The sequence below is a fragment of the Tachysurus fulvidraco genome, chromosome 25, assembly GCF_022655615.1.
Source record: "Tachysurus fulvidraco isolate hzauxx_2018 chromosome 25, HZAU_PFXX_2.0, whole genome shotgun sequence".
NCBI lineage: Eukaryota > Metazoa > Chordata > Actinopteri > Siluriformes > Bagridae > Tachysurus > Tachysurus fulvidraco.
The window spans coordinates 6,213,179-6,240,420 of NC_062542.1; the positions used below are offsets into that span (position 1 = coordinate 6,213,179).

The following is a 27,242-nucleotide window of genomic DNA, read 5'->3' on the forward strand; positions in this document are numbered from 1 at the left end:
AATTGAAATCAGGCTATACTTACATCCAGTACATAAATCTAGACATAATACATTCATTACAGTACATGTTTATCAGGAACCCCAAAAAGTGTAGACTAAAATTGTAATATTTTATTTTCTGAAATTCTTTTCTTTCATCCCACTGACTATTCATGTTATTAAATGTTATAATATTTTTTAAAAATGCCTCCATGTTACTATAGTACAAAATATTTCATTTGAATGTTTATTAGACAAATTATACCAGGCAAAATAAACTCAGTCGGTACATTTTTGTATGGTGACAGTTTCAGTACTCTAAATGATTTGCACTTAAATATACAGTAAAAGTCTGCATACAAAAAAAAAGGAAAAAAAAGAAAGAAATGTAAAAAACTCCAACTCCAGGAATAAAAGGTTTGAGATAATAATAAAAAAGAGAAAAACACTATCAAAAGCACACTCAAGGCTGTTGTGTTATCTAAGAGCGGCTGTCAGCGCACTGAAAATTTTGACAACATCAGGTAAACTAGCAGAAGTGACAGCGCTATTTTAAAAGAAAAGACAGCGCTATTTTAAAATGACAGAAAAGAGCAGAGAGAAAAATATGGAGAGAATAAGAGAGAGCTCTTCTTATTGTAGCTATCTTTTAAAAACACACCGAGATATAACGAGACCTTTATGAGTCAACACTCTTCCAACCTTTTCTTTTTTAAATATCTCTTTTTTTTATTTTCATGTCTCAGAGGGACAAAATGTCCTTCAGACTTTAAGAGCGAAGATAAATTTTGAGCTGAAGGTGTACATATACACACAAATGTGGACGTTCTCTTATAAAAGAGAAGACACTTCAACGTGAGGGTGTGAGGGAATTCAATTTATATATATATATATATATATTTTTTTTTTTGAGAAATACAAACACATTGCACCAACTTCATAGGAATAACTTCAGCACAGAGTAACATTCATCAGCAGACATTTATGTGTTTATATGTGTGTCAGATACAGTGAGAGGGCAAGACAAGATCATAGAAAAGGATATTCAAGCAAAATAAACCTGAATGAAGTGCAGAGTGCCGACAGAAGGAATAAAAGATGAATTCCCCCTGATTTGCATGAAGCCGTGATGCTTACGCGGCCACATCATAGCGGACAGCGGCTTTGATTTGCACTGTCATTTGCACTATGTGTGTGTTTGTGTGTGTGTGTGTATGTGTGTGTCGGTGTGTTTGCATGCGTGTTTGAAGCTCTGATACGCACAAAAGCAATTTGTCTACATTAGAGAATATTGTCTGGTTAAAAAAGGAGCTTGTGTAGGTGATCATTTGAAGCTTGCTTTCATGTAGGAAGACGAAGCTGAGTTTGCATTCTATTGTAATGACTCCAAGACTGCATTACATATGAGTACAGAAGAAGAATAATGTCGGATTTTATTTGAGTGCTAACTATGCACACAGGCCAAATGCTCAACGGGAAGGCTGAATTACTAATATGTATAATTAATACTGTATGTATGTACAGTGAGGTCCAAAAATCTGAGCGCACTATTTTTCTGCTTTATACTTAATTAAACAAAAAATTTTTTTCCAACAACTTGAGTGAAAAGTAGGGTTAGGGTTGATAGTGTTTACTATTTGCCCTTTGCTTGAATGATAATGTGCACTCATGGTTGCATGGACTCTACAAAAATTGAGAGAAACCGCAACAATCAATTTTCGACCAGATGCACCGGAATGTCATCTGAACACAGGCTCCAGATAGAAGAGATTAGGCATGTGGGAAAGTAATATAAAAATAATATTACTAGTAATATTCAAGATGGATATCTGGATATTTAACATTTGCTTTCTGAAGCTAGGATTTCTTTTGCTATTTTTTAAAGTTTGACAAATCATAATCAAAGAAAGAAAGTGTTTAATATTCAAGAGGTCATTATTTAAATTTGAGTAGATTTCAGATATTGACTATGTTAACTGATTTTTTTGTTGTTGTTGTTGTTGAAACTTTCTACAAAAGGTGAAAAAGGTATAGAAACTAATCCTTTCCACTAAAACGTGTTCGAGTGAGAAGCCAATGGAGTGCATGACAGCTCGAAAGGATATAAAGGAATACCAACCTCAATTAAGCTATTGATGATAATATAATGCATGCTGAAATATTTGTAGGGGGCATGGTGGCTTAGTGGTTAGCACGTTCGCCTCACACCTCCAGGGTTGGGGGTTCGATTCCAGCCCCCGCCTTGTGTGTGTGTGGTGTTTGCATGTTCTCCCCGTGCTTCGGGGGTTTCGGATTTCCTCCGGGTTCTCCGGTTTTCTCCCCCGGTCCAAAGACATGCATGGTAGGTTGATTGGCATCTCTGGAAAAATTGTCCATAGTGTGTGATTGCGTGAGTGAATGAGAGTGTGTGTGTGTGTGTGTGTGTGCCCTGTGATGGGTTGGCACTCCGTCGAGGGTGTATCCTGCCTTGATGCCCAATGACGCCGTGACCAGAGAAGTTCGGATATATAGATATATTCGGATATATAGAAAATGAATGAATGAAATATTTGTGTTACAGGAATAAATAAACTTTAAATTAACTCATGTTGTACTTTTAAAAAACTTACATCATTTGCCATGGATTAGGATTTGGCTTATTCTTCTCATTAGTAAAAAAAAAAATGTTAGTGTTCCATTTCAGAAGATTCTACCCTTCAAAATGTATACACACGGTAGTAGTGTAAATATAGTGCACAGGGTACGTGCATAGTGTGTAATACATGTTTTTGCATGCAGACTAAGACTGGAAATGGGAAACTAGAACTAAAGCGAACACGTATGTACATGCAGGCTGATCATAGTTGTTGAGATTAATCATTAAGAAATATTTTTGAATAAATCAGTGGGCGTGACAACAAAAAAATTATTATTTTTTTGTTAAACCTGGACCATCAACTGGGTGTCATTTTTGTCATGAAAATAGATGACAGGCATTAAATAGATGACAGCAGTTCTACAATTTAACTTTTTGTTATTCTTGCCACATTTGACGATGATTTGAAAAGACACTGTGCCTATTGTTGGTGTCTGAATGTTGCAGCCTTGAAGCTATGAACACAGACTGCAACTTATTTCATAATTACGTAACATATAAATTCTTGTATTCAGAGCAGGATGGCATGATGTTTTTTCTGCCATGCCCCACTGGAACTGGATGACGGACAGCCGTGCCTAAATTGTTTAGTACTTAAAGTTAAGCATCTCTGACAGGGATTTACAGAATCTAACCCGACCTAGAGCACAATGCCAATAGCAAACTGTGAAATGTACATCAGAGGATAGAAATTCTGTTTATTATTCCTTAAGCTTCTTCTGATGCTGCTTCCAAATTCCAAAAGCAGGACTAAAAAGCAGAGCACAGAGTAAGCATAGTGATACAGTCCCCCATATACAGTAGTGGCAGACCATGATATATTCTCAGGGGCTGCTTCGGAGTTTATGAACTTCAGTCATGAGCCCATCTTTGCTGAGAGACCTGACATGTTTGGTCAAAGAGAAGGTTGAAAAAAAACGAAGGCTGAAAAACAGGCAATGGTTGAAAAACGTGGGCTGAGTGGTTAGTGGTACAGCATTTGTAGAAAGCACTTCACAAAGGAAGGGGTCATGCATACTATGGCTGAACAACATTATTAACCACCTCGGGGTGTTTATAACCAAGTCTCTAAGAGCTTCTTAACTACCAGGTGAGAGCAATCAAATACCGAACAACAGTCCCGTGGATTGAAGAGAAATTGCCAAAATCACAATATTGTAGTTCAGCTGATTTGGACACTATTGGAAGGCTGAAAGTGCAGAGACAAACAGCCATTTTATGTGGTTTGGAGGACACTGCAATGCATCCATGAGTCTATACAACAAGAAATGTTGATATCGATGCTGTCTTATTGGACATATAGGACCCGCAGTGCTCACAGTGGCACAGCAGAGCACATAGTAACAAAATTTCTTCAATCCATCCATCCATTAATCCATTCATCCATTTTCTACCGCTTATCCGGGGCCGGGTCGCGGGGGCAGCAGTCTAAGCAGGAATGCCCAGACTTCCCTCTACCTAGACACTTCCTCCAGCTCTTTCGGGGGAATACCGAGGCGTTCCCAGGCCAGCCGAGAGACATAGTCCCTAAGGTGTGTCCTAGGTCTTCCCCGGGGCCTCCTCCCAGTTGGACATGCCCGGAACACCTCCCCAGGGAGGCGTCCAGGAGGCATCCGGAACAGATGCCCGAGCCACCTCAGCTAACTCCTCTCGATGTGGAGGAGCAGCAGCTCTACTCTGAGCTCCTCCCGAGTGACCGAGCTCCTCACCCTATCTCTAATGGAGCGCCCAGCCACCCTGCGGAGGAAACTCATTTAGGCCGCCTGTATCCGGGATCTTGTCCTTTCGGTCATGACCCAAAGCTCATGACCATAGGTGAGGGTAGGAACGTAGATCGACTGGTAAATTTCCTCACCACAACAGACCGGTATATCGACGGCATTACTGCAGAAGATACACCGACCCGCCTGTCGATCTCCCGCTCCATCCTTCCCTCACTCGTGAACAAGACACCAAGATACTTAAACTCCTCCACCTACCTGAAGGGGTCAAGCCACCCTTTTCCGGCTGAGAACCATGGCCTCGGACTTGGAGGTGCTGATTCTCATAATTTCTTCAATCATACAAACTAATCATGACATTCTCAGGAGTGAATCTCTACTTGGAACTAAGTAGTTTATGCAACCCGAACTCATGGAAATATAGATATAAAGTGGCAGCACAGTATGTCAAGTGACTTCTTAATGGGCTGCACTGTCTAAGTTTAGGTAAGTCCATTGAGTAAGACAAGCAATAACAGAAGCATATGTGAATGCAGAAGTACCTTATTTCTTTAAGTGCCATTCAATGTGTGCTGTTACGATCTCCAATGGCATTTCTCTTCCTATATTCATATCTTACATTCAAATTTTTAAGAATGTCAACACGGCAATCACTGTCCCTCCATTTCCCTTGACATTTTCCCATCCTCCATAGAGAACAACCTCACTAAAACCTTATTTGAGTTTTAATTCTCACATATATTGCGGAATAGTATGTAGTGTACAATATATATTGGTGTAGTACATAATAATAGCCTGTGTTAACTAGCATACTTTGCATACATTTACTGCAAATTGTGGGAATTTCTTTTACTATAACTGTAAAGTCTGAATGTGGAATGTGGCACATTCATTACAGAGTGTGTGGAGCCATCATACATGTTTTTAAATAACACAGTTACAATTACAATATCCAGGTAGTGCACAATCATTTGTGTATTGTACTATAATCTGTATGGACTTGTATATAATTTTCCTTTGGGTGTAAACTTAGCCAAGTTAATTTTTTTATCTTTGTTTATAAAAAAATATTATTTTCAATTTCATTACCGTACACTAAAATTCTTAATTTCTCTTAAAACACCTGAAAGCAAAACAGAAAATAAAAAAACAGCTAAAGACTTCTAATAAGGGGAGATGCCACTGAAATGGCCTGTTAAATAGTGAACAGTTTAATAATTGCAGACATTTGATTTTACACTGAATGTGTCATGATGCTTGTTTGGTTCCTCTTTACTCTCACTATTGTCTACTCTACTCTACCACTTGCAATAAACTTCACATCCAATTACATGCTGAAAATGAGTCTCTCCAATAAATAAAGAGTGGAGTTGGCCTGCAGCATCAGACAGTAATCACCATTGGCCAACATCAGAGAAATACAGCTTTTCACACGGAACGTTGTCATACAGCAGCACTGCCTCTTACATCTATTATGAATGAGCAATATGAGTTTTTTTTAGAGCGGGTAAAAATGTGCAAAAAAATGAGAGGAACTATTAAATATGGAGATGTAGTAATAAAGGGTAGGTGTAGCGTTGCTGTGGGAACGGTCGGTCCTAAAAGCGATCATATCTCTTTCATGTCTCTCTGTCTAACAAAAATCTTGACCAGTGTTAATGCACAGTTGACTGAATGTAAAAGGCAGAGGTGAGCGCTATTAACCCCAGCTCCTCTTTCATTTGTCAGATCAGTATGTACGAAGCACACTCTTCTGAGGCCTGAGCAGAGATTTAATTTAACACACCAGATCAGAAAGACTGGAAGACTGACAGATTGGCCTACGGTCTATTTTCTAAGTGCAATATGCCAAGACATATTGGGGTATGCAGCAGCATCCCCAGTGAACGGTTAGTTGCATTTCCTTCAAACACCTTTGCTGTAGTGTGATACGTTACATTTATGGTCAGATATAAAGGCCAAGTATAACACATTTACTTAATACTGGACCAGATTTACGGACTTGGTTTAAACTTACTCTCAGCTGTACAGCTGTTCTGGCTGGTGTTGCCAATCTTTGGGGAAGGAATGAATCAGTTACTACAGTCCAATTTAGGACTGTAGTTTTGTAGAAATTCAAGGAAACAATAGAGCTTGAAAGGTCGATTAAAATGTGTGATGGATGTTGGCTAACAATATTCTGTTTTATGATTTTTCCCCAAAGTGTTGCCACTTGTTGCCATCTTCTACTGAACACTCATTGTTGTCATCTTAGATTTCATTTCAATAATAACAAAAGCTTTATAAAAAGTTTTGGTGCACTCATATCTGGCTGTTTTTTTCATCTAACAGTGAGCGAGCTTATGTTTGATAAATCTAAAAAAAAAAAAAAAGGGCTTTAAAAACAAACATAAAAGCTTGCGATTAAAGGCTGACTTTAAAAAGCATTTTGTTTTGGACTATGGTTTCTGGAAGTGGTTTCAGGGTGCAATGATGAGTTTGTTTGTTCTGCCAAGCCCTGATGGAGTTGAATGATGAAAATGACCGCTGCTCTAATTGCATGGGACTAGCAAGCACTTACATAGCTTTTCACAAACTGCAGACTAATGTGGAAGGCATGGATGAAAAGGCTATGAAAGAAATTATCCCAGTGCTGCACAGTGACTGGAATAGGAAGGTGAGCTCTTCTTTGGCAAAAATAAAGGAAGGACAGCAGCAAAAAGAATGACTGGCTACTCGGCCTTGTGTTTCATTATTGTGATGGACTGTCTCAACCAATGGAGCCAAGGGAGCATTCTGAAAATCAGTGTAACCCCAGAATATGACACAGCAGTAGTTAATGAGCTGGAAAAACAAAAGCTTGATCCTTCACCTAAAGCAAGGGATTGAATGCCTGACCCATGCTGTGATGTATCAGCCTAACTGAGTGGCTGAGCTATTCCACAGTGGAGCAGTTTCATGAAAGAGCTCTTGAACGCTTTGAAATTGCAAGGAATCTTTGACCTAGAATTAAAAGTAAGCATAACCAGGAACAGATGTGGGCAGCCTAAGGCTGAAATCAATACCACCAGAAGAGTGATTGGTAGCCTTGAATTTGACACAGTTCCATGCTGCATACAACCCATTGCAACGCTTGCAAGTATATACAAAGTGTAATACCGTGACACATCTCTTTGAACTCAAAGAAAGCAGGGAGAACTAGGATCTTACTAGAAGTGTTCAAAGCTTTGGGAACCATAGCAATTGCGGACTTTGGAAAAATCACTCATCTAATACCTTAAGTAAATTGTTAGGTTTGGCTAGCTCAATTGCTATTACCATCTGGTAGAAAGTTGCACCACCTGCCATCGGTGCCAAGGCAGGTTTTTGGCGTGCAGTTTCGAGGATAATTGGAGAACTGGATAATTGCCTCTTCTTGGTTAAAACCTGAAGTAAGCTACTGAGCATGCAGTCCTCAGGGAACAATTTATAGTTTCACTGTAAACCAATGCCAAACTAGACACATCTGCCTTTCTGCACTCTAAAGGTGTAAGGTGTAGCAGCGATATCTACATACAGGAGACTGACTGACTGTTCCCCACACAAAGCAATGGGCTCACAGTATTACCTAGATAAAAAGCACAGATATAAAGTGTTTTTCATTTAAAATAACTTTTTTTTTTCCAGGCCTGGCAGGTTAGCAGACTGCACGCTGTGTCTGCACTGGGGAGTCGATTTCATGCTGTGGCTGAACCCAAAATTACTGCCAAAGATACTGCTGTATATTAATACATTTCAACCTCTCTGCTCTCTTAAGACAAAAAGGCAGAAAAACAAACTGAAGAAACTCCGGCAGAATTTGGGACACAGACAAAATCGAGGTAGTGAATGGAACACTACCTCTACATCTTGAAGCAAAGGAAAGGTTATTAATGGACCCAGCAACAATAAGTAAAACATTGCCAGAGCTGGAGCCTCATCTTAGACCCTTTCAGAACTAATAACAAAAGCAGAGGCAGAAACTGAATTAACAAGCAAATGCTTGGGCCATATGCTGAGGGACGTATGCTCAGGAGAGAAGGAACCCATTAATATCATTCTCTGATTGATTATTTCTTGTTGATTTGTTTTTTCAATGCAAGATTACATTTAGCTCTGAATAGAACAGTCCCCATTACCGTCATGTTTCTGTGTTCTACTCTACATTGACTTTCACTCTACATTCACAATGTCTTCCAGGGTAGCCATGAGAGCATAACAATCTTCTGCTGACCACTTAAATGATCACTTATCAGCTACCCAGACTGCTTAATTTTGACTACAGAAAGAGAAAGCTATTCTTACTGAACATCATCTCTACTAAACCTACCGTTTTGCAGATATCTGAAATGAAAATTGAATTTTTGAGTGTTCCTCCAAATGCAGCGTCTACATCGTTTTATTAGAATAAATGTCATCAAGTCTCATAGCTTCATGCAAGGAACAGATCTGTAATCACAAACCAGAAAGGGTATGATGCTAAAAACCCTCAACTAGAAAACAACACAAGAACAAGCAAAACTTTACAAATATTGGGAGAATTATCCAAACAAAAATAACTAAAAATGGATGGAACAAACAGAAAGGAAAGGAAACACAAACAAATGTACAAAGTCTAGCAAGCTGTAAGGTAAACTTGTAGGTAAACCCACCTTTTAAACAGTGTTGTGCTAGTTACTAAAAATAGTTACTAGTTACAGTTACTAGTTACTACATTCAAAAAGTAAGTAAATTACGTTATTGATTACTAACACCAAAAAGTAACGCATTACTGTTAAAAGTAACTTTTTAGTTACTTTTTAAAAGAACGTTCTTTAAAGTTCCCATTAATGCCCTTTTATGCGTTATGGTTTATACAAACACAAAACCAGACATCCCAAGTATCCCGGATGTTCCGGGAGTCTCACGCATATTGATAGCGGCTCCCTGATGCCCGCAAATTAGTTACAATCTCCCGGAATCTAGAGCGAGCGAGGGAGCAAGAGCGCGCATGCGGGACAGAGACAAGTATTCAAGTATGTGCTCCAAACCTTGTAGCGCGCGGTAGAGATCCTGATTGGCCTGTTTCGGTAAGTCAACCAATCAATTGTCAGTGTGGGCGGGCTATAGCCCATGTGTTTCGGAATTACTGCCGACATACTTTAATGAATGGAAACACGCCCACAGCGCGTCTTCTTCGTGTTTACAGGTTGGCGTCCACCGAACCTACAATGCGTCGCAGCTGTAAACAGGTTAGGCTGTAGGCTACACTTCAGACAAAATGAATTCATTTAAAAAAGGAACGAGTAACGCACCATATAGTAACGGTAACGGAGTTACTTTATTTAAAAAAGTAACGCGTTAGAGTATTAGTTACTGTCAAAAGTAACGGCGGTACAGGTAACGCGTTACAAGTAACACGTTACTGCCCAACACTGCATTTAACAATATTATAGCATTAATAATAATAATAGTTGATGTATAAATGTCAATACTTATCTTACAATAGAATACTAAAAATTGCTATTATACATTCTTACAAATATGTTACAGATTTGTGCAGAGTGCAGCGTTTTCAGGGTCGAAGCCATAATCTCTATTTGTCGGTCTGTCTAAAAGAAGGTTAACGGCACAGTGATGAGCCACGTTTATTCCCTATACATTGCAGCACAGATCTAAAAATAGTCTAAAAATATATTTACTACTGCTGACGTACTGTACAGAAAGATTCGTAGCGAGTAATTAGATGCAATTAAAATCTCATATTTCTCAGAAGGTCTAACAAAGATTAAATTAAGTCAAATGAATGTGTTTCACACTAGTAATTACAGATATCTCACCACTTGTTCAATAAAACTGTGCTGATCTTTGTTTAAAAAAGCTGAAAGTTACTGACCTAATATACAACACAGGAGAAAATGAATAATGAATATGGTTGACTACATGATATAGAACAGCAATAAATAAATAGTAGATTATTTCACAACCAGATAAAGGTACTTGATGCGAGAGTAGAGGATGCCAAGGATAGAGCTAGGTGGAAACAGATGATTCTATCTATCTATCTATCTATCTATCTATCTATCTATCTATCTATCTATCTATCTATCTATCTATCTATCTATCTATCTATCTATCTATCTATCTATCTATCTATCCGTTTGTTATGTATAAGCGATGATTACAGAGACAGGAGGAAAAACATGTTTACATCTTTGCAGAGATGTTCAGATGTACAGATGTTCAGTGTCAGTAGAGAAACCGTTTTAATACATAAAACCAAACCTAGCATCCACTTTGTAGTAGATGGAAGAAAATCATTGCTTTTACCATGCACATATTAGCCATCAGGGTTACAGGAATTACCAGTCTACTGGATTCATGTAAACCCTATTAGAAAAATCAGTTCTAGAGAAAAAAGCACTGTTTAAAATCCTAGTAAATGTAGGCATGAAGGAATAGGACTCTCTATTTAACGATTGGCTGCACGAACACAGCAGATAATTGCAAGTCCCTTAATGAAATGAATCAGGTTCGGTAAAGAGTAAAAACACAGCATTGCGGAGCTCTGTGTTTTGTCGAGAAAGCACACACACGTTCCTTATAACAGTAGGTGCCCTTTTTCATTTTGTTACAGTGGATGTATGGTGAATGGTAAGTATACTATCCACAATTTGTAAAGCTATTTCTAAAACCCTTTATTTCTAACATATACATTACAACACAGTGAAATCCCAACTTTGGAGGTTGGAGTTGCAGTAAGGGTTAAGGGCCTTGCTCAAGGGCCCAACAGTGGCAGCTTGGCAGTGCTGAGCTTGAACCCTGATCCTCCAATCCATAACCCAAAGCCTTAACCACCAGATATGTATTGTTGTGTATTTAGATTAAATTTGTCTAAACTTCAATATAAAATATAAAAAAAAAACTCTAGCCTATAAATATAATTTATAATATTTAATTATATATTATATAATTTTTATATATATATATATATATATATATTAAAATATAATATAATTTTTGTTAGATGAAAGTTCAAGAAAAAACTAAACACTTTAGGGTTTAAAAAAATAATCACAATGCAACTGTTTGAATATTGAGCCTTATATTTTAATACTAAGATTATAAACATAAACATATTTGCACTGAGGAATTTTCTGCAGAATTATACACACTTCTGTGACGTTTCTGATGTGACAATATGAAAAGAAAAGAATGACAGTGTTGAATCGGCTGTTTTTAAAAACTCATTTCCTGCCACTGTTCACTGTCAGGACTCAGTGCCCCAAAAGGCCATGCTGTATATGAAAACAAATTATGCTTGTAGGAAGAACAGGATATTTCTTTTTGAATTTTTCATTACAAAGGTGGCAGGTGAACAGTCACTTCTCGAAGGTGCCTTGTTGGGAGCAAGAAAACTGGGCAATTGACTTTGACAAAGGTCAAATTGCAGTGGCTGGATGACTTGGTGAGAACATCTCCAAAACTGTGGGTCTTGGATAGACAAGCAATGGTAACAACTGGCACCAAGGTCATGGGTACCCGAGGGTCACTGATGCTGGGTGGAGGCAGTATGCTGCCCTGGGCAATGTTCTGCTGGGAAACCTTGGGTATTTATGTGGATGGTAGTGGACACGTTCGGAAGGATATTGTGTCTTACTACACTGCAATTTTTTTTAATAATGGTTTGAGGAACATGACAGGGTTCAAGATTCTAGATCATACCAAGTTAAATTAAGTGATGAATTGTGTTGATTTCTACTCATTAGGAAATAGATGACTTGATACACATGATATCATGTCTGATTTAATATAGAAATACTTAAAAATATCTAAAATATTGTGAGGTTTGGTACTTGTGCACGCGCGAGAGATGCTCATGCGGATGGCGAGTTTACTTTCATCTTTCAAAATTGAGGCTAGCATCTTTTTGCTGAAGACATTTTTTTTTTTGATTTTAAGAAAGAATTGTGTATCGTCTATCTTGCTCATGCTAAACCGCAGCACCTCACTTTGCAAGGTGTAGGTGTGCATGTTGGATCCTTGACTGAAATCCCATGTCTCTGCATGACAGCTCTAATAACAATACTAAAAAAGAAAATATTTACTCTCCATCTCCGTATTGTCTGTAAAAAAAAGTAAAACAGATTCCTTCAACAGACGTTTCTTTCTATTTAGCCTTTGACTTGACTGCTGGAATAGAATAGGAAGCTAGATCAGGTACTACTATTTTTCTTCCTAACATTGTATGTGTATTTGCTCTGTTGACCAGATTAAAGGTTACTTTTGACTTTTAACGATTACTTTTTATCTGACTGAAATTAGTGCAAGTTTTTCATGGTGGCTTAGTGGTTTGTGTATTGACAGTTTGGAGAGTTCTCCCCTGCTTTCCTTTTTCAGTACAAAGAGGATTGGCAATTATGAATTGTCCATAGTGTGTGTTATTGTGTGTGGTATTGTTCTCTGTAATGGTGTCGACCTCTGTGTTGAGCTAACATACAATTAGCTAGCCAGGTTACTTGTTACAGGTTACAAATTGAACTTCAACTGATTTTATTTGAAGCATGATGATGTATAATGGTACACAGTGGTGCATATTGCAGTGTAGCATTTAGGATGTTACTTAAAATGGGGACAGTGGTTGCCCGAGTGGTTGCCCGAGTGGTTGCCCTAGTGGTTTCCCAAGTGGTTAAGGCTCTGGCTTGTTGATCAGAAGGTCAGGGTTCAAGCCCCAGCACTGCCAAGCTTCAGTTATTGGGCAATTGGGCAAGGCCAACCCTCCCTGCTTCAGAGATGCTGTATCATAGCTGCCCCTGTGTTCTGACACTAAACTCCTCAGTTAGAATATGCAAAGTAAAGTGTTTCTCTGTGCTGTAATGTATATGTGGTGATAATAAAGGCTTCTATGACCCAATTTCATTCATTCATAGCAGATATTCCTGAATATTAATACTAGGTACAGAACAGGGCTCTCATATTTAGCCACTTTTTTGCATTAGCATTCTGCTTTAATATTCAGACTGTGAGAGGAAATAGAACTGGTCTCTGAATGTAACTTATTCATAAATCTTTTTGCAGAGCATCAATTATTTTCTTCAGTCAAATTTAAAGCAAAGCAAAGAGATGACCTGATTTAACTGTAACTAAAAAGAATGGAAGATGTGCTTTTTCATTTGTAGCGGAAAAAACAAAACAAAACGAATATTCTCACAACTCTGGAGCAAGCGGGGGGAAAAAAAATCTCTGAACCCAAAATTTTGCACAAGTTTAAACTTTTTAGGCTGAGAATTCTGTCTGTCTATTTGTATATTCTGTACTATAGTATCTAAAATAATTATTTAGTGGTTGATTTGTGCAGTGTTTCTACTCTTGAAATTAAAACATGATATATACAATCAAAATATCTATTTTTGCTTCTTCATGCTTTTGCTTCTGTAATGAAGTGTGTGAATGTGTGTGTGTATATGTGTGTATAAATGTGGTGTGGTGATTGTGTATTGATGTGTTGTGTTTTGTGTGTGTGCATGTGTGTGTTTGTGTGTGCTGTGGTGCTTGTATGTGGTGTGGTGTTTGTGTGTTTGTGAATGTGGTGTGGTCTTTGTGTGAGCATGTATGTGTGTGCAAATTTGGCCTTGTGTTTTGTGTGTGTTGTGTCTTGTGTGCATGTGCGTGTGAGTGTGTGTCTCTGTGTGTGTGTACGCGTGTGTGGTGTTCGTTGTTGCTCCTTGTGTGTGAGCGCGTGTGAGTGTGTGTGGTGTTTCTCTGTGTTTGTAAATGTGGTGTGGTGTTTCTGTGTGTGTGTGTGTGTGGGTGTGAGTGAGTGAGTGTGTTTGTGTGTGTGAATGTGGTGTGGTGTTTCTGTGTGTGTGTGAGTGTGTGTGTGTGTGTGTGTGTGTGTGCGAGTGAGTGGGTTTGTGTGTGTGTTTGAATGTGGTGTGGTGTTTCTGTGTGTGTGTTAATGTGGTGTGGTGTTTCTGTGTGCGCGCATGTGTGCGATTGTGTGTGTGTGTGCGTGTGTGTGTGAGTGTGTGTGTGTGTGCGAGTGAGTGTGTTTGTGTGTGTGTTTGAATGTGGTGTGGTGTTTCTGTGTGTGTGTTAATGTGGTGTGGTGTTTCTGTGTGTGCGCATGTGTGCGATTGTGTGTGTGTGTGTGTATGTGTGTGTGTGTGTGTGTGAGTGTGTGTGCGAGTGATTGTGTTTGAATGTGGTGTGGTGTTTCTGTGTGTGTGTTAATGTGGTGTGGTGTTTCTGTGTGCGCGCATGTGTGCGATTGTGTGTGTGTGTATGTGTGTGTTTGTGACTTTTTTGATGTTGTAACAATATAACATAGAGTTTGCGTTGTTTAATAAAACACACATTCTAGTGGAGCTGGTATACGCTGTATACACCACATCTTTACTAGAAAATTCATTCACAACAACACAAACTTTGTCATGTAGTAAACTGCGTCTATTGTACAAATTCGGTCAAACACAGAAAACAGTAAATTGAGCATTGCTTTTGTTAACATACTACAGACAATCTTGATCATTTTCCATCATATGCATATGACACATGAGACTCTTCAGACATAGCTTACTGCCGTTTAAGGAAAAAACATATAGAAAGTTTCAAGCATTCACTCCAGTTTGCAAATTCATCATTTTGTGCATATTCAGACACATTAAATGTGTATGTGTAGAGAACTGACATAAATGTACATATATACTGTATATAATTTTATACAATTTGATAGTTATATAAATTTCCTGAAATGGATATTTGTAATGTGTTAATGATTAATCAATGCATCATAACTTGTGATAATATGCAGGATTTTTTTATTTTTATTTTTATTCAGCAAGAAGAAATGATCTTGTTTGAAATCATTTTGAAGCGATGTTGTGTTAAACAATTTCAAATGTAGAGCTTTTAAACATTTGTTAGCTTCTTAGCTAAGCTAGCTGAGCTAGCACTCAGCACTATATATGAAATATAAAGATTATATATGAAAATATAAGATTCCTTATAAGATCTCTAAAACTTTTGTACATAGCATTTTCTTTGGTCGGAAAAAGATATATTTAAGGCATTTCTGATCCCTTTGTTTTCAATCATAAGAAGTGATATTAATAAAAAAAAAGTGTATGATATGCAAGATTAATACAATTTAATACCTAAAGAGTCTTAATAGACTTCAACTTTTCTTTGTTTGTTTTGTAAATAAATTCTGTATGAAACGGTTAAAAATTACATGTAAAATACAATAAAAGTGGATCAGTAAAAAAAAAAACAAAAAAAAAAAACAGATTTGGAATCCAATTTCAGCATTTTTTAGCTGAATACATTTCTAAGTACAGCGATCACACTTGCTTAATAAGAAGCCTTAGTACAAAGTTGGAATGTTTTGATAACATTTAATTTAGATTGATTTAGACTGACGTGAAAGGAGAAAGTCTCTCTGAAGCCAGAAACAAACTTCAAGACACAACACAGGAAGTGGCTGTCCACATTTGGATCAATAATAATTTAAGAAGAAGAGCCGCTGGGAGAACTTTGTGGAAAAATAGCTTTGGAACACTGGGAATTGAAAAAAAAAACATATAGAGAAGAAATGTTTACTGCACACCAGTTTTGTTTAGGCAGCTGAATGTAACTGAATGGAATTGAGCCACTGATGTTTTAATCCAGATAAAAGAAAATACACTATATCACAGCTCTGATTGTTCAGAAATATTTATGGATTAAGGAATTATATTAATACACCTGGTCTAATATGCTACAGCTTCGATGGTAGACATTTAATATGTTCATTTAGCAACTTTGGAATGAATCTCCTGTGTAAGTGCTTAATAAAAATATGTGTGCGTGTTTTCTTTTTCTTTCCATTTTTTTCTTTCTTTTTGTCATAGTAACGAAGAGAAATAAAGAGAAGCTAGCATGTGCAATATTATAATGTCATTGACAACAGGAACTAGCTTGTTTTGTAGATATTCCATCATAGTAAACATAGCTATAAACGGATAAACAGTACAGCATCATTCTATAATCGTTGTGGTATAAAAAGTATTTGAAAATAATCTTAATCTTAAACTGCAGTTATAACTCGTGCAAGCACATCAACAACCTTGAAACGGATGTATGCCTCAGCTCTTCATATTTTTCCTTAATTATATATGTGAGTAAACTGTACTTGTGCATTATGTATGGATACATAAGAACCTTCTTTTTATCACTATGGTTTATAGCTGGTAGAAGCTCCACAACAGGAATACTAATGCCATGTCAAACTTCTGCATCTCGGCAACTCATGCATTAAAGCACATGAATCATTGTTTATAGAATGAGTGGCTGGTTGCTTTTTGCATTTTTGTGCATTCCAGCTTTGCCTGGTCTCTCCCTTCCTTGGCGTATGCGAGTGAGTGTACGGTCCAAACATGGCAAAATTAAGATTGTTTTTAAAACCAAAACAACACAGGGAACAACCAGAGCCAACATATAGCATGAGGGCATCCACCACTTGTAGCCTGAGGGTTGCAGGAACTTATCCCATCCGTATAGGAAGGCGTGAGCAGTGCACAGCAGCACCGTCAAATAGCCTAGTTTAGACTGAAAAGGTAAGAGAGAGCAAAAGCAAAGGTCAGCACGAGTAGACTTACTGTATTTACAGCTGTTATTTTGGTGGTTTATCTCTATGGACAAGACTCTGTGCCACAGCAGAATACAAGCATACGGTTTTGTATAATCATGTTTTGATTGTTTTACATAAAAGAAACCAAGCACAATGCGCAATTAAAGTTATGCGTTTCAGTGTGGTATGTTTTTTGCATATCACTACTTCATGTATTCATGTATCGTATTGTATCACTGGTGTGATTCACTTTGGCACAGAGTCTATCAAAATTCTGATTAAATTCAAACTTTATAATACAGCACATTTGTCTAAAGGCAAAGACATCAAAAACAACAATAGTACATACTTAATCTAAACGAATTAACAGCACAAGATAAAAATAAGGGTTAATGCTATTTTTAAAGACAGTCAGGGTTAAGGTTCAGTGGTAAACTCTTCTCAACTACCAGTTCTTTCTGACATCAAATTATTATTTGTATTATTCTTGTGTATATATAATAAAAAATCCTTAATACAAAAATTCTACAAAGTTTTGGATTTCCTACCTGTATAAACCTGAATTCTCTCCAGTTAAGAGAGTTGCTGACAGATGGGAGTGATGTGATTCCCAGTAAAACAAACAAGGCAAATCCCAATATTCCCATGGACAAGTAGGAGTCGGAGCGCCAGGCCCACTTTTCGACGAACTCGTATGTTTTATTCTCTTTAATCTAAAACACAGACATATAGCAAGTTAACCGGAGTATCTTAAAGAGATGTTTTTCAAGAAACAAGTATAAAATATCCCACTTTTAGATTTATTTGATTCTCCATCACTAGATTGTGACATGGAGAATAAAATGACCCCAATTAGCATGTACAGTAGCATCAATGTAATTCAATCAAATGCCTCAGCTGTTAGCAGAAACCAGATGCAGCATTTGTTACCTTTAAAATTTATAGATAGTAATCACTAACTATTTTATTTTTTTCATGTTTGGGTAAACTACATTAAGCAAAATCTTTTTTTCATTTCACAATTCTTTTTCCTTATTTTTGTCATATTGCTCTAATAGTAAAATATTTTTTGTTGATGTTTTATGCAAATTAATTAACACACAAAATCCAGTTAACTAGCATCAATCCAGTACTTAAAGGATATTTGATTTACTTACATTTTTCCTGTAATTAATAAATAATGCTCACACAATGTTCATTTGACTTAATGGGAAGTGAACATCAGTCAATATTACGATATTACTGAAAAAAATAAAAATAAAAAAAAATAAAATATAACCCGGATAAAGTCATTAGTGTTTGTTTTAGATTTATGCATAAACAAATTGTTTGAGTTCCATATAAATAGTTTTACAAATTATGAAGTATTTCATAGGTGTGCATATGTTTAGGTACAAAGATGAAATCTTAATGAATTTGAACTAAAATGTAAATCATGCTTGGTCCAAATATTTTGAATTATTGTGATGACTATTTCAAGGTGAAGTGTAGTTAAAAGGCTGTTTTCAAAAAAAAAAAAAAAAAAAAAAAAATGTATATATATATATATATATATATATATATATATATATATATATATATATATATATATATATATAAGATTTTAATAATAAGATTTTTTTTCTACAGCTTTTTGAAATTATAATAAATAAAATATTTTAAATTTTTTAGTCTTCAAATATCGTTAAATCCTTTACATATATTTATAAATATGAACTATAATGGTGTATTACTTTGTACGCAAATGGCAACCTGATCTTAAGAGTGATTATCTTTGAGAAGTCTTTTTACAATAAGAACTATATCTTTACATGTTTATATTTAAAGCAATAATTTGGTGAAGAACTTTTTAGATAAGTGTGGAGTAGAACATAATCTGCTGAGTGAGATGTACGTGAATATATTTGTGTGTGTAATTTCATAATTTCTATAATATTTTACTCATAATACTTACCAGTGATATATAAATGTTGGCCCTTTTATAGAAAACAAAGTATCTGATAGGGATCACCAATGTGTACAGCACGTGCAGAAAAGCGAAACCCAGTGCCAGCAAACCCAGCTGCTTCCTGCACAACATCCAGCGATCCAGCCAGTCAGGAAAACGGCGGTATTTGGTGCCATTGTAGAGCTGCACGAAAGCAGCAATAATACCAGGTAGATAGCACAGTGCCAGCATCACCAATGAGACCACAGGAAACACCTTATTAGCCAGTGAAATTATGATGCGAAAGGAATTGTCTTTGTTGTCAACAACCCGCGCATAGACGACATCCCGAATGATAGCATAGAGGAAGAAGGCACCAAGGAGTCCAGCACTGATACGTAAAGGAAGCCTCCAAAGTGGGAAGAGTTGAAGTGGAAGATCCTCCAGTTCAGACGCCACTCTAAGGGAGCCTCGGTCCACGGCAGTAAGACCCAAACTGTGGGATATGTCCACTACTGTCTGCTTGGCATCCACATGATTTCCACAAATCAATACCTGAAAAGATATTTATGTTTTTCTCATTTATTATATTCCAATAATCACAAACTTGAAAGTAATCAATAATAAAGAAAGCTGTGAGATGGGAATGTTGCAAATCACAATTTTTTGAAAGGAATTTATATTACATTATTATTATCATTACCTAGAAATGCAACCATGGAAAAAAAACAAAAGCAACTTTAAAACATGGTGTTTATACATTCAACATAAATGGACTGAAATCAAAATTAAAAAATTCAGTAGATTAAGAAGAGTTTTAATAAATGTACTGTATAAATTTGGTATACCATGCCAACAACAGTTACTAAATATACTGAGGTATTACATTTATTTTCTAATGGCCCTACGTATTGTTTAGAAAAATGTTCTTAGATGTTATTAGTATTATTAGTACAATTGCTATTAGTAATTCAGTAAAAAAAAAAATAATGAACAGTAAATGTCCCAAAATTTCCCATTTTGTATGGAAGGCCTGAACCTTCCTGTCTTCTTTGTGCTCTGTTATGATTCTGTCTCTCTCTCTCTTTTTTTTAAAGATATTATCTTGTTATTTTTGGCTTGGTAATGCATTATTTGGCTAATTAATTTATAATTTCAAAATAGTATCTGATTTTTGACTCCACTATTTTAAATCTGGTTAAATTCTGTTTAACTTCATAAATTGACTTTCCAGGTCCTTATTTTGAGTTAGTATCACATTATTTGGACATATCTCATTTTATCTCATATTGAGTAAGTAACTATTTATTTTGACATCTTAAGTTATTTTGTTTAACTAATAATTAAGCCATAAATAAAATAATATGTTGAAATAATGAATGAAATAAAAATAACCAGTAAATCACAAAAATGAGATACTATCTTGAAGTAATCAATTAATTATTTGAAGTATAATGAGAGACCTTGCCAAAAAGCCAGATTAACTACTTTCAAAATAATAATATATTAGCTCAATAAAATGACAGACAAAACCAAGTGATAGCCAATAAATCTTCAGAGGAACTGTCACGTTCTCTGAAATCCTTTCTTTATTAAAGCTGACCCCCCCCTCCCCAACTGTTGGACCACATACCTAGTAGAATTAACACACATTTTAAATCAAGATATACAAAAGTGTTAAGTATTTATTTGATTTATTTTCTCACTAAATCCTCCTGATCATATTTGCCTTCTTTAAAAAATATATATATATATATTAACCTCACAGCTGGGTTTTGGGTATCTCCTCATCTTCCATTCATCACAGAGACATGCTCACACTGATAACACACTGTGGTCACTGACTCACAGAGCGAGGCCTTGATTGCTTGCCTGGATTCAGACTCTGAGAACCTGATCCTGTAAAATCCTCGGGTGACAGGTGTGATTTTTGCTTTCACACTGGCCTTGATTGTGCAGATAATAAGCAATAACTATAGTGGCAAACACTGAGAGCAGAGAGTTTCATCCCATTGTTATGTTACTGCTTTGATTCAGTTCTTACTTTGTGTTGATGAAATGGACGTTGAAGCGTGAAGCTTTCAGAAAGGCAAAAAGAAAATCTCTCTCTCTCTCTCTCTCTCTCTCTCTCTCTCTCTCTCTCTCTCTCTCTCTCTATATATATATATATATATATATATATATATATATATATATATATATATATATATATATATATATATACACACACAGTATATAAAGTATATACATACACATATACAGTATATACTTACTATACACTGTGTATACACACAGCCAAAGGTTTTTGGACACCCTATGTATGTGTGTATATATACACATATATTAGAAAATTATGCAAATATTGTACTGAAAATAAGTAATATGTTTTACTACAGCAGTACAAAAAATTTTGCTCTGTTATCTGAAATGAAATATCATGAAGAGCATCATTATTGAACTTTCCAGTGAATCCCAAAATTTTCTTTGTAAATGACTGCAGTACGTATGTACCTGTATACAGGTATAAGGCTATAAAAGTATAGCGTCTCAGTCACAGTTGACTGACTGTGCTGTCCAGCTATATTATATTAGGGCTTAATGGTTTGTCAAATAGTGGGTATGTTTTGCCCCAGGTTACAGTCATCTTTGCATGTTTTTATAATATATTGTAATATAAATTATATTATATTATTAATTATATATATATATATATATATATATATATATATATATATATATATATATATATATATATATATATATATATTCACTGGCAACCATGGGAGGCAAATGTGAACTAACAAGAGAGAATTGGTAAAAAGCTAAAAGCTTTTGGTTACATTGAAAAGGTAAAAGCTATTGGTTACATTGACAAATGAAAGGATTTTCTGAAGAAAAATTGTCCAGAAACTTAAAATACCAATGAGTACTGTGGCATGCACCATTAAGAGGCATGCAGAAACAGGGAAGAATTCTGACTGGAAAATCAATCAACAATCAACAACAAAATCAGAGGGGAAGGTTATAAGAGTCTTCAACCTAGGTAACAGAAAGATAAGCGCACCAGAAATTACAGTACAGCTTAATGCAACTAAAGCTATGCAAGTGTCAAACTAAAGCTAAAGCTAGTGTCATCTTCGAGTGCAGAAGAGACTTTGGGAAGTTAGTTTGATGGGGCGTATAGCTGCCAAGCAACCCCTGCTGAGAGGTGTATATATATGTATATATACAGGTTATATATAGAGAGGTTATAGTATATATAGACTGTACATATATACAGAGGTACTGTAACACATCCATAAGCAAACCATTCTGTTTGGGTTCATTTATAAGGTCTGCAAATTTGGATAAGTTATTGCACAAGTCTGTTTTTGTAGCTCATTGGATACTTTGCACTTTGCTCTGTGAATGGTTGAGATATTAATTGCAGATTCAGTCTTTTTTATTTGCTCAGGTTCTTGCGTACTAGCATTATTAAAGTGCATTTAAGCATCAGTAAATGCATAAGGCATAAGGCAACACTTTAAATTTAGCATCCCTTTTAAATCATTAGAAAAGTAGTAAACAATTTTCAATACCACTTCAGCTTTGATTTAGTGCAATGGTGTGTGCAGACATGAATATGATCATCGGGCAGCAAACAAATCCACCACGCAAATTTAATGCTGCGGAGCTGCTGAGGTCATTTTGATGGTTATTTTGTATAAGAAGTGGCCATGAATTAATAGCTGAATACCACAAGGCCATTACGTTTCTTGTTTTCTATTTCATTGCCAGGAAATACTTAACTCATGGCAGCTGTTGTACTTTTAAAATGAGCGCGACAGAGAAATCGATTAAATTTGACCATTGTGACCACAGTGACTTAAGCATGGAGAAGATTGATAATAGTACACTTTGCTTTAATCTTGGAATGATGCATACTGAAGCCACTAGCCCATGTCACCGTAAGCGAATTCTCTTAGTGAATAGACTTTTTCAACCCTTCCAGACAAATAATTAATTAAAGGCCTTATATTAATTATGACATTCATACAACATATTAAGTGGCTGGATCAAGTTCCATAATTCATGGTCATGATATATTTAATTTGTAATTTTATAATGCTAGCTTGGTGTCTCAACAAAGGCAATTCTTCTTTCTTGTGACAGTCGTATACTGTATTCAATTAGCAAGGAGCATGCGGTTTAACCCTTTTTATCAGTACTCTGGCGTTTTCAATTTATGGGACATTTTTGACTAGTATAAAAAAATGAATTGTAGACCACTGCAAGTCTGAGAAAACGTGCAGTAATCAGGATACGGTTGGCTTTCAGTCTGTTGACATAACCTTACACAGAATTTTAGTGGTTGAAAATAACGACTTCAGATTAGGATTATGAACAAATTCTGGGTTTGATATCACCATTTACTTTGAGGATATAAACATTTTTGTGAAGGAAAACCTTTTGTTCTATATATAAGTTGCCCTTTAGTAGGCTAAGTGAAAACGGGTTATGGAGCAGTGGTGGTTCAAGTGGTTAAGGCTCTGGGTTGTTGATCAGGGCTCAAACCCCAGCACAGCCATGCTGCTACTGTTGAGCCCTTGAGCAAGGCCCTTAACCCTCCCTGCTCCAGGGGTGCTGTGTAATAGCTGCCCAACGCTCTGACCCCAACCTCCTCAGTTGGTATATGCGAAGAAAAGAATGTATATGTGGCGATAATAAAGGCTTCCACCAATGTGAACTGTGACTAATAAATTTAATGCTGAACTCGGGAAGACCAAAACAGGCACACATTTCCATGTTTTGGTCTCTGTTAAAAAAATTTTAATTCCGTTTTGAATGCATGTTGATTTTTTTTACTATTCTGTTTTTCTGAACTGTGTTCACAAATATCTGCTACAATAGTGCAGTGTCCACAGACAGAGAAGTTCACTCTGTATGGGTGGTGAGTAAAATATAAACAAGCTATCAGTCACATACCAACTACAAATTAGTGAGCTTTGAGGAGATGAGATAGCAAGATTCAGGGACTTTGTCAAATGATTATTCTATTAGCAGATGATTGCTATTAAATTCATTATAATATAATTTAAAAAACAAAACAGAACAGAGTAATCCACATGAGTATGGTGGTAGAAAAGCGATATTGTACGGGTTATGAATACATACCTTTGTGTATAAATATTACTGAAACTCTTGCTTGATTTTACCTGTCTGCTGGCATCCAGCCCCCCTGACTGCAGTGCCCAGGCCGAGATGGTGTTGAAGGCTTTGACTACATGTGCCCCAGGTACCAGAACGCTCAGATACTCAGCATTAGATTCTGTGTACTGATGCTTCTTCAGATTATTACTGACATCCACCAAGACCTTTCCTTCAAGAGCTGGTCTCAGGCTGGCCAGGAAGTCATAGTTATCTCGATGAATAGCCAGAAATATCACGCTTGCTCTCTGAGACGCCTCCTCATGTGGCATTACCTTTGCCTTCTTGGGCAGCAGGGCAGAATTTTTGGGGTCTCGGGATCCGTAGACAACTTCATACCCTGCTTGAAGCAAGCGAAGTCCCAAAGATCGTCCAAAGTCCCCTGTGCCAAAGATACACACTGTCTCTTGTTTGCTGTTTAGTGCTGTCATGGTCATGGTGTCTGGCTTCATCTCTACTCATAAACACATAGAGGAGATTAGAGTGGTTCGTATGGTGGACCACAATACAAGAGCATCTACTTCAACATCAAAAACAAGAACAAAAAAACAACAACAAAATCCAACAAAAACACCAGAGCATGATAAAAAAGAAAAGAAAACACATCAACAAAATTGAAAGGGCTCAATGCTGATGAGCGTGTGTCAGACTGAAAGGCCACTTGAGATCTGAAGGATGTTTACAGTAAGAGGGGGAAAAAAATGCTAGAGGAAATGAACCTAGATAAATGTACTGATGCATTTATTCCTGCTCGAGAAAAGCTCTTAACCTTCATCTGCTCATCTCGATTGTAAGTCACTGCATTAAAATTGTCTGCCAAGTAAACAATTCTAAATGTTCAATCAGCAAATGTAAATGTCCAATCAACACCTACGTGATGTTAGATAAGGATTTAACCTTTGTGTTTTTATTTAACGTGGTCATGTACTATTGTACTTGGTGTCCTGTTAAAGACAATGTTGTCCTGTATTTGCCATGTGTTCAAACCGTCCTGGTTGAGAATTCTTTACTTACTTGCTGCGTAATATCTTCCAGATGCTCAGTGTTAAAAGATATGCTCCAAGAACGTCCTTTACGATTTCCCAAACTCTAAATCTTCACCTTACGGAACAGTGATTACCGGTAATAATCAACTCACGATGTTGTCTTCTTGCTGCAGAAGCTTAGGTATTTGTAATAGTCTTCACTGATTTCCTAAAAAACATTAGTGTTCTGTCCCATGCTCCAGTGATCTACTACTGACCGAAACATTAAGAAATTGTGGAAATGACTGATGATTGTTTCCTGTTCATATGTGAGTGTGAAGGTGTGCATAGCTGTGTCCTTGTGTGTGTGGTTGTGGGTATTTGTTTTTCTTTTTGGGACCGCCCACATTTTTGAGAGGGTGGGATTAGAGCATGGTGTTGAGATATGTGGCTACCAGGAAATTCCAGGAAAAGAGTGCAGTTCTGTGTGTGTGTGTTTTTGTGTGTAAGAGTGTGTGTAACTGTATGTGTGTGAATGTGTGTTGTGCGTGTGTGTGTGTGTGTGTGTGTGTGTGTGTTTATGAGTGTGTGTGTGTGTGTGTTTGTGTAAGAGTGTGTGTGTAAGGCTGTGTGTGTGTTGTGTGTAAGAATGTGTCTGTGTGTGTGTAAGGCTGTGTGTGTTGTGTGTAAGAGTGTGTGTGTGTGTGTGTGTGTGTGTGTGTGTGTGAGGCTGTGTGTGTTGTGTGTTTTCACTGAGATGGGATCATAGTGCAACATTTTCTTTGCTCTGTTCCATTTGTTTTTATTTTGTTAAGCCAAGCCTGTACTGGAAGTCACATTTTGTAACCCTGGAATATCTGCAGCGCTGCAGTCTGCCAAATATTACAACATTCTGGAAATTTTTTGTTTTATAACATTTTGTACTTTAGCGCACAGGATCATTTCTCAAGTTTATGAAGCATTAACGTCAATCTCTTTTGATTTTAGGACAGTACAGCTGTACTATTATAATACCTGATCTAACAGCTGTATTACGAACAATATACAACATCATATAGTGTATAAACAACATTTTTTGTAAAAGAAAAAGAAGAGATGAAATATGAAAGGTACAAATATAATTTCTTACAATTATTTTAATTCAATTCAATTCTATTTATTTGTATAAAGATTTTAACAATTCACATTATCCCAAAGCAGCTTTACAAAAGTATAGAAACAGAATAAAATAAGTTACTATTTATTTTTATTTAACATTTATCCCTAATGAGGGGCACGGTGGCTTAGTGGTTAGCACGTTTACCTCACACCTCCAAGGTTGGGGGTTCGATTCCCGCCTCCGCCTTGTGTGTGTGGAGTTTGCATGTTCTCTCCGTGCCTCGGGGGTTTCCTCCGGGTATTCCGGTTTCCTCCCCCGGTCCAAAGACATGCATGGTAGGTTGATTGGCATCTCTGGAAAATTTTCCGTAGTGTGAGAGTGTGTGTGCCCTGCGATGGGTTGGCACTCTGTCAAGGGTGTATCCTTCCTTGATGCCCGATGACGCCTGAGATCATTGGGAAGAAGTTCGGATAAGCGGTAGAAAATGAATGAATGAATGAATTTATCCCTAATGAGCAAACCAGAGGTGACGGTGTCAAGCAAAAACTCCCTGAGATGACATGAGGACATTGGACAGAAAATAATGTCAATGTAAACGACGTCCGTTCTACAACAGTTTGTAGTTGAGTGGAAATGTGTAGACCTGAGAGCTCCTGAGGAAGATTTACCATTCACATCTACCTAAAGGTACAAACACACCCCCTGAACCCATTCACAATCTTTGGGTAAAGTTATGTGTAAAGGTTTTAATCAGCAAATCCAAAGAAAATGTATGTTTATGTTCGATTTTGCAAACTTATTTTCTTCATATTCCATATATGTGTATGGTGATGAATGCCGATCGCCTTTAACTTCATTATGCATGCACAGCACAGCTTATTTGCATTTGGGGAAAAAAGCCGGGTTTACAGAAAAGAAAGAGCAAAACGGCTCCTAATGAAAAAAAAAAAATTCTTTTGACACACGTTTATGAGAATAAAAAAATGTAATTATCAGCATACCCAGCAGAGCCACAATGACTGAAAGGTCAAAATTTAATGACAAATTATGAAGGTGGCTTCTCTGTTGTCCATCCAGTACAATATAAATGAGATTGAAAGAAAAAATGTTTAATACAAAAAGACAGGAAAAGTATTATTACAG

General features: G+C 36.6%; 1 protein-coding gene across 1 annotated transcript; it reads right to left on the bottom strand.

Annotated features, from left to right (window-relative positions):
• Positions 1-14,685: 14,685 nt before the first annotated feature.
• On the bottom strand, positions 14,686-25,368 carry steap4 (STEAP family member 4). The gene is made up of 5 exons (XM_027171831.2): positions 25,050-25,368; positions 24,044-24,489; positions 18,876-19,403; positions 17,470-17,634; positions 14,686-16,899 (listed from the first exon to the last, which is right to left on the bottom strand). Exons 2-5 carry the CDS (start codon positions 24,485-24,487, stop codon positions 16,627-16,629), a joined length of 1,410 nt encoding a protein of 469 aa, XP_027027632.2. The 5' UTR covers positions 24,488-24,489; positions 25,050-25,368; the 3' UTR covers positions 14,686-16,626.
• Between the last annotated feature and the right edge of the window lie 1,874 nt (positions 25,369-27,242).